Source organism: Silurus meridionalis, chromosome 17 (genome assembly GCF_014805685.1).
Source record: "Silurus meridionalis isolate SWU-2019-XX chromosome 17, ASM1480568v1, whole genome shotgun sequence".
Taxonomy (NCBI): Eukaryota; Metazoa; Chordata; class Actinopteri; order Siluriformes; family Siluridae; genus Silurus; species Silurus meridionalis.
The window spans coordinates 27,300,034-27,308,665 of record NC_060900.1 but is presented as its reverse complement, the minus strand read 5'-3'; the positions used below and the strand labels follow the sequence as shown (position 1 = coordinate 27,308,665).

General features: G+C 42.0%; 1 protein-coding gene across 1 annotated transcript in view; it reads left to right on the top strand.

Annotated features, from left to right (window-relative positions):
- LOC124400250 (sodium- and chloride-dependent creatine transporter 1-like) overlaps positions 1-8,632 on the top strand; it is a 38,083-nt gene that overhangs the window by 15,454 nt on the left and 13,997 nt on the right. Inside the window, exons 5-8 of the mRNA XM_046871948.1 lie at positions 1-38; positions 2,792-2,926; positions 3,291-3,394; positions 4,078-4,202. The exon at positions 1-38 is cut by the window's left edge and continues 95 nt beyond it. Of these exons, the coding sequence (XP_046727904.1) occupies positions 1-38; positions 2,792-2,926; positions 3,291-3,394; positions 4,078-4,202 (402 nt within the window). The remainder of the gene's footprint in view (positions 39-2,791; positions 2,927-3,290; positions 3,395-4,077; positions 4,203-8,632) is intronic.

The window sequence follows — 8,632 nt, the reverse complement described above, 5'->3', positions numbered from 1 at the left end:
ACTTCTGTGTATGGAAGGGAGTGAAGTCTACAGGAAAGGTACAGACATCTATACAGTCTGTCACACACACACACACACACACACACATAATCCCTGCTGTGGTTATGACTTCAGTTAAAAGCTGAGGAAACAGTCACGAGCTGATATCAAAGCGGCGCTCACCATCTTTTTTTCCTCCCTCTCTCTCTCTCTCTCTCTCTCTCTCTCTCTCTCTCTCTCTATCTATATTCTCTATTCTTTATTAAAAATCCGAGTGCACAATGTGGAAATGCTTAAACTTGAATGTGGAATAAGGATTTATTACGTTCACACTCGTGGGAAATACCATTCGATGGCACACGATGCGGGTTAACCCGTTAATACACGACAAGCTTTTCGCACACATCCTGGCTACGTCACCGAACCGACGTGACTTTCTTTAGCCTCTCGAATTAGCATAGCCCCTCCCACCAGCCAGTGCTCCACATCAGCGCAGTAGCAAGGCAGCGAGGTCGTCATGGCAACGTCATGTGCCAAAAGAGGCGTGGTTTAGCTGATATCCGTGCATTCCCGTCAGAAATGTGCAGCGTGGTTGGACGGTTAGCGGGGGAGGTTTTCTGCAGTGGGACGTGACCAGGCCCTCGTGTGCACATGGCCACTAGCCAGAATCGCTCTCTTCTGAACGTGGGAGGAGGAAGAGGAGGAGGGTGAGGCTGGAATGGGGTTTGTTGGATTTGGATGGAGGGGGAGTGGGTGTGATCACATGAATCCACACTGTCAGAATGACTGGAGTTTATTTCTGGTGTTTCATGCAGCCTCGCCACCCTCCCCCCACACGCTTTACAACCACTTGCTTATGTTTCACATACCACTGGCTTCAAATCGACCTCGACAAAGAAAACAGACAGAGAAATTTTCCAGATAAGGAAAGGAAACCGCTATTGAGAAATCGTTCAAAAAAGAGGTGCCAACCGCCTTTTTTTTTCTTTTCTTTTATTTGTAATTTTTAAGAGAAGTAGTCTGAGCTCACTGGGCCTGTAGTCCCATGCCATAAGGTAGCGTCCCAGTGAGCTAATTGGCTTTTTCCAGCATCTAATTAAATAATACGAGGGGCTGAAACAAAGCGCCGGATTAACCTACATCTCGCTGGAACGGAAATTAAGGTGTATTTACTGTTTCCCAACGTTCTGAGGAGCATTTTTTTAATAGTCAGGCAGCCCCTAAAGAACTCAATATGGCCATATCCATACATCTTCATCCCTTATATTAGTATAAGTGGATAATGGATTTTAATCGCAAGATAGGTTGGATACTGGATTAAAACAAAATATAACACTCCAAGGGAAATAGTTCTGAATAGTTCTTTAAATGTGCAAAATAAAATAAATCTGAATATATAAATAAATAAATAAATAAATAGCATTCTATAATGAACAAAACGATGAATAATACATATAATGTAGCGCTCTCCGTGCACCGCGTAAACAAACACGTCAGCGATTCACCTCTAGAGGCTGCTCTCGAGGACAGGGAACCCGGAAAAACTATCAGTGTGGTTTATTGCCGATAGCTGATAGTTCCAGCGTTCGATTGATCGGCAAAAACGATGAATCGGTCAACCTGTACTTTTTAATTGATTGGAGTGGTATATAAGTGTGTAAAGCGTAGTTAAATAAAACACCTCTGAAACAGAAAAGTCCTTGATCTCTCTGCTTATAGTTGGCATCGTCTCCACCTTCAAATGCTGTATTTTCCGTCAGATCTTTTTTTTCCGTTCCCTGAAGTTCTCTGTCTAATAGAAGAGACACATAATCACGTCTTTGTTGATTCATTGTTCCACCTCGACATCACATAAAGGCCAGCACGGCTCAAAAGCCTGTCTCTGTGAGCACATGGAAAAAAGCACGAACACACAAGGCCCTTATTAGACACAGGAGGTGAGAGGGGACCTGGTGGGTGCGGGGTGTGAAGCGTCCCGTCCTGAATAGCGTCCCAGTCTCCGGGTGCCATTATGGTCGAGTTCATCATCCCTGTGGGTCACGGAGTAATACTCAACCCAGCCTGAGCTTTCCGTGTCTGAGGACAGGCACGGGGTGTGTGAATCACTTTGCTACGGCCATGTGACGCCGCATACCGAGATGTGTATTTGGAGGCTGTGAGGGGCCTCGTTGCCTGGCGAGTTCATAAACAGAGCCGCTGTAGCAGAACGTGTGAGAGGAGAAGGGACAAAAAAACATTCGCCTGACTCATTGTATGGAAGCTATGCGGGACTGACCCAGCCATCGCAGACACTGAGGAAAGATCATGTGTGTTTCAGAGCTTATCTTTCATAGCGATGATTACATAAAGCACGGGAATGTTCTAATCGCACTTCAATGCAGAAAAGCATCAGTTATACCAAGGATACATATTTATAAAATACTTCTCTAAAAGAATGAAGCCATTGTAGGGAAATCACCATGAAGGAAATGGTTACATGCAGTATACAATACCTCGTTTCTAAATACAGCAGTAGAAGAAGAAGTAGTAAAGTATTACTTCGAGACGCTCATTGATTGGTTGTTCTGCTCATACAGCCTTGAGCTGGCATTCACAGAACGCTCAGAAAGAGGTGGGGCCTTTTTTTCCCCTTCTTTCTTCAAGGTCAAGAACGCTTCAAATTTAAACGTCCTACACACGTAAATAATTCTCTGGATGTTTTAATGATAATGTTAATAAACGTCTGTTTGTTGTGTGTGTGTGTGTGTGTGTGTATGCGTGTGTGTATGCGTGTGTGTGTGTGCGTGTGTGTGCGTGTGTGTGTGTGTTGCAGATTGTATATTTCACTGCCATGTTCCCCTACGTTGTCCTGGTCATTCTTCTGGTGAGAGGGGTGACCCTTCCTGGGGCCTATGATGGGATTATGTACTATCTCAAGCCTGACTGGTCAAAGATTCAAGAAGCACAGGTGAGCACTGAAGGAATAGACAAAAGTCAGTCAGTCAGACTGTCTGTCTGTCTGTCTGTGTCTGGGGAGGTGGTAGCTTAGTGGTTACAGCATTGGATTAAGGATCCGAAGGTCATTAGTTCAAATCCCAACCACACCAAGCTGTCACACATTTGGCCCCAGAGCAAGGCCCCTAACCCCATGGTTGCTCTGGATAAGGGTCTCTGACAAATGCTGTAAAAACAGATCTATCTTTCCCTCACCCCAACTAGTTTTCCGGTCTGATGAAACCCTTGTGATCAGATATATTACAGTAAAGCAGGATTAGAATATTGCCTGCCGCTGTCCATTATTTTTATTCTCTTTCTCTCTATCTATCAATCAGGTCTGGATCGATGCCGGCACTCAAGTGTTCTTTTCTTACGCGATCGGACTCGGAGCGCTGACCGCTCTTGGCAGTTATAACCGATTCAACAACAACTGCTACAGGTGAGAGTATTATTACCTGTACTTATTGCGTATTAAATATTCGCGGACAAAAAGACTCCTGAATGTCAATATTCTGAACCAGTTAAATAATTGGTGATGTTTTAGTTCTAATTGTGTAAATATCGTGTATGTATTTCATATACAATATCATTTCCATTATTGTGCTTTTAGAATGTACAAAAAACCCTGACTCATTAACTTGAGAAGGTACATTATGGTGTGTAAAACCAATAGCCTAAATGCTATGCTATGCTTATGCTAGTTAGCGGTTAGTTACCTACGCTAGTAACAGGTCTCAGGCTCAGTTTTTTTTATTTATCAGGGTCTGAAAAAGCGTTTTCATAATCTCACCTTTAAACACAGGTTTTAGTCACTAGCATTAGGTATAATAATAATAATAATAAATGCTAGCAGGCTAGCTCAATATTATACCGCTAGATATGATTCAAGTCTGGGGTTTATTTATATATTGTTTTTTTAGATGTAGTCAATGAAATATTTAACAATATCCACAACCAAGCGAAGCAAACCCCAACGTTTTTGTTCAGTATTTATTTATTTTTGCTTAGTCAGCTAGCTAGCCTTGCATACAGCTACATGGCTAAGCTTATAAAGCTACATGGCGAAGTCCTATCAGACAGGATCTGTTCCAGAAACTGAACCGAACAAATTGTTTTCCTCAGGGATACGTTCGTGTTGGCCATGATAAACAGCGGTACCAGTTTCTTTGCTGGCTTTGTGGTTTTCTCCATTCTGGGTTTTATGGCTGCTGAGCAAGGTGTGGACATCTCCAAAGTGGCAGAGTCAGGTAGGATTCCCCCAAATGTGCATGCTTATTGAGTGTGTCTAAGAGTTTTCCGTCTGTTCAACACTTTTAACCCTGGTCTGATTAAAGAATGAAATTTTGTGCAGAAGATTTTACTGGGTTTAATCAGGAAAAGAAAAAAGTCAATCGTATTGTCCCTGTGGTACACGCGTTATGTGGACAAAAGTATGTGGACACCCGAGCTTAAGATCTGAATGTGCTTCGTGGACGTCTCGTTCCATTTTTAGTCTCCATTTGCTCTTATGAGGAGTTCCACTCTTCTAAGAAGACGTTCCAGTTGATTTTTCAGCAGCATGGAAAATCCTATCCTAATTGGACTGAAATCAGTGCGGGAGATCCTCCACCATATCCAACCCATGTAAAGCAGATCTTCATGGCGCATGTCATGCTGGAGCAGGTTTAGGGTCTCCTAGTTCAAGCAAAAAGTTTGAAGCAAACGTCTGCCTCCAGATTTGTTCTTACAGCTTGTTGAAGAACGAGACGAGTCGGTTGTCCGAATACTTTTGGCCGTAAAGTGTATGGGTAAAATCTGTTCTCTAATTTATCTTAAGGCAAACCTGAGGCTAAAACTATTCGCAGTGTTTTTACTTTTTACCGTTCAGAAGGAATAATGCAAAGCCTCCGGACGCATTTGGTGGATGTCCCGAGGTTGATGGTGATGTTCTTCATGACACAGTTACACTTAAATATGTGATTATTCTTTAATTCTATATTTAATTAGATTCAGATTGTGTGTGTACGTATATATTTATATATATATGTGTATATACACAGTGTTAATGACTGACAGAGATCTGTGTAAATGTGTGTCTAGGTGTGTTTACAGGTCAATGTGGATGTAATCTAAAATGCTAGGGCAAATGCTAAATATCATTGGCATCATTTAGATTTTTTGGGAAGGAAACATGTGCATGATATGAATTTTGTGTTTTAATTCTTTAAAAAAAAAATGTTGTGTCTGTTTGAAAGAGCCATTAGACGTTTTTCTGTTTGAGAGATGTGTAAAGTGAATATGAAATTGTGTGTGTGTGTGTGTGTGTGTGTGTGTGTGTGTGTGTGTGTGCATGTGTGTGTGTGTGTGTGTATGTGCTCACAGTATAGTACAAAGGCCCAATCTACAAATCTATAACTACTGATTAGAACCAGAATCCGTCAGCCCTTTTAGGTGCCGGTATCGAAACACTCGTACGTGAGCTGTTTATCCACACGACGTCATGAAATTATAAAAATAGGAAAGCCGCGTCTGGCAGGGTTTGGAGCGGAGAGTGTCATGGTGCGCCAGTTCATGTCCAGGCGATTTATTCCCTTCCGTGTGCTAACCGTAGGCTCCGGCAGGGGGTGATCCATCTCGAAATGCCTTTCCCGGTAGCGTAATACAGCGGAGAAGTACATGGAACCCTGCAACACGTCCCGATGTTTATGGCGCCGTGCGCAAATGTTGGATGACAAATGTAGGAGATCCGATACACATCCTTCATACTATAAAACTGATTCTAAACTAGATGTCTTTAATATATATCTCATATCCTATGCTATATGGACAAAAGTCTTTGGACACCTGAGCATAAGATGGGCTTCTTTTTTTGAACTTCCATTCCATTTGCTGTAAACTCCACTCTTCTGCGTAGATGTTCCACAAGACTTTGGAGGGTGTTTGTGGAGATTCGTTCGGCCACAGGGATGTGTTTTATTGAAGTCAGTTACTGATGTATGTGAGGTGAGGAGGCCTGAAGAATTACTTCACGTTGAGACTCAAGATCTTGATGAACTTGTGGACAGGGGAGTTGTTATGCTGGAACAGGTTTGGGTCTCACAAAGTCTTCATCATTATAATACATTTCCATACAGTTCCAAACAGCTCAGCAGAACAGAATAACATTATCTAACATCATGGGAATAGTCAAACCATCTGTTCACACCGAATCAGCGCTGGCACGGGGTGGCACACGTGGTAACCCTGCAGCCCTCCAGTGGATAAGAAGATTTAGCTGGAAAGATCAAGTCATGTTGGGTTTCGGTGAGAAAGTCACTGAGGCATTAATTTCCACTGAATATATATATATATATATATATATATATATGCAAAATCAGAGAATGCTTTTCTGTGTTCTTTCTGGATTTATTGTTTTTATCTGGAATTTATCCGGCGAATATTAGCGATGGGAAAATTCCCGGTGTAGGCAATTTCAATATTTTTTCATATTTTTAATATTGTCACCTCCCTCAGGGAAAGGGGTTTTTAGTGCCTACTCACACCGCAGAGATATTTTCTGGCTTTGTTTTTTGCTGCTTTTTGTTTATATTATTATTAGGGAGGTGGTGGTGGTTAAGGTAGTGGACTCTGGATCAGGTCACATGTTCAAATCCCAGCACCACCAAGCTGCAACTGATGGGCCCTTGAGCAAGGCCCTTAACCCTAAAGTGCTCAGTTGTAGGTCGCTCTGGATAAAGGCGTCTGGAACTAGTTAGTGGAAACAAAACTAGCAGTATTTAAAGCTAAACTAGTCCTCTAACAATTCAGATTTTAATGGACATTCAGTGTTAAGGATGTAGATAAGGTTTCCTTTGGAGTCTGGTTCCTCTCAAGGTTCCTTCTTACTCGTGCCGTCTCAGTTTTTACCTCCACACATTCGCCACTGGCTCGCTAATTAGAGACAAACTAGCAATTATAAGGAACATTAATTCTTTTGTAATCGTTTTGTCTCTTCAGGGTTTCTGTGGAATCTTAACCAGTCTGTAAAACATCGAAACCTCAGGTCTTAAAAGTGGTCTTCTGTGGTTGTTGTAGTTTCTTTCGTTTGCTGGTCTAAATATAATTCGCTGTATTACGACTACAAATGAGACGACACGCAGCAGCCAATCAGCTTCCTGTTATCGAAATCTTTCCGATTCAATCTAGATTTAAAGATTTAAATATGAAAGAAGAAAAAATAGAAGATATGAGAAAGAATAGATAATGATAAAGTGGTGCAGAATATACATTTTAACATTAGACATGATTTTCTGTAAGTTTATCCCCAATGAGCGTGACAGAAGACGTGGCGGTGAGGGGAAAAAAAACCCCACAGATGGTACGATTAAGGAAGCTTGAGAGAAACCAGACTTGAAAGAAAAAGTATTCTCATCATCTCATCGTTGTCATGGTTGCGTCATTGATGGAGACTTTGATGTAAAATTGTTCCTGGCGACTGTAGACTTGAACCGTTTTGGAGAATTGTTTATATTGATTACAGTCCAAATCCATCTTCATGGTTCCTGTGTTTAACCCTCCACAGGAACCTGATTGGTCTTCAAATTGTTTGTCGTTGGAGAAATTTGTACGATTTCTCGTCACGGTTTTGAAAATCATGAGTATAATGATTTTTTATTATTAAATAATTTAGTTTGACTCCTCTGACATTTGCACTTTTGATTGTCCTCTGCCTCAAGAGCGATGGATGGAAAGATGTTTGGAGGAAGGTTCCGATGCGAATCCCTGTCAGATCCTCGCCATGGTGTATGAGCACCGAGTGTTCCAGATCGAGGTTCACGGCGCAGAGCGGCTCATGTGATTTTGGTACTTCTAAGGGAAGCTCGGCGTGTTCTACGTTCGGTGCAGAGAGAGATATTCGTAATGCCGTTTTCCAATTGGCTAAAAGCGCCGAATATCCCAGAGCTCACGTTTGATTTCTAAAACACATTCGGAAGTTCACCAGGAAGTTCACACTATTTGGCCAAAAGTTTGTAGACACTTGACCATGAGATTCTTTTTTTAACATCCCATTCCACATTTGCTGTTATAATTAACCTCCATTTTTCTGGGAAGATGTTGAATTGCCTGATGTTCTGTAGGGTTGAGGTCAGAGCTCTATAGCAGTCCACTCAAGATCTTCCACTCCAATCCATGATTTATTCTCATTCGCATCTCATTTCGCCATTTACCTCAATGCCATTTGACAGACGCTCTTTATCCAGAGTGACTCACCAATGAGCAGTCAATGGACTTGTTTGAAGACCCAGCAGTAGCAGCTTGGTGGTGCTGGGATTCAAACTTGTGACCTATGAACAGTCAAATGTCTTAACCAATGAGCTGCCACCTCCCCGTAAGATGTTCCACTGGATTTTCGAGTGTGTTTGTGGAGATTTGTGTGAGATTCGACAATGGTTGAGATCCAAACACTATAGCAGGAGATCTTTCCCTCCAAAATCCAGGTCTTCATGGAGCTGGCTTTGTGCACAGAAGCATTGTCTTGCTGGAACAACACTTTTTGGATGGATTCGGACTGTAACTAATATCAACACTTTACCCCGATGGCTCAGGACCACATGCTGCATGAACAATGGAACTGCAACGAATAAACAGATGAGGATGAGGTTCCCTTTTGAGTTCTGGTTCCTCTCAAGGTTTCTTCCTCCTACCATCTCAGGGAGTT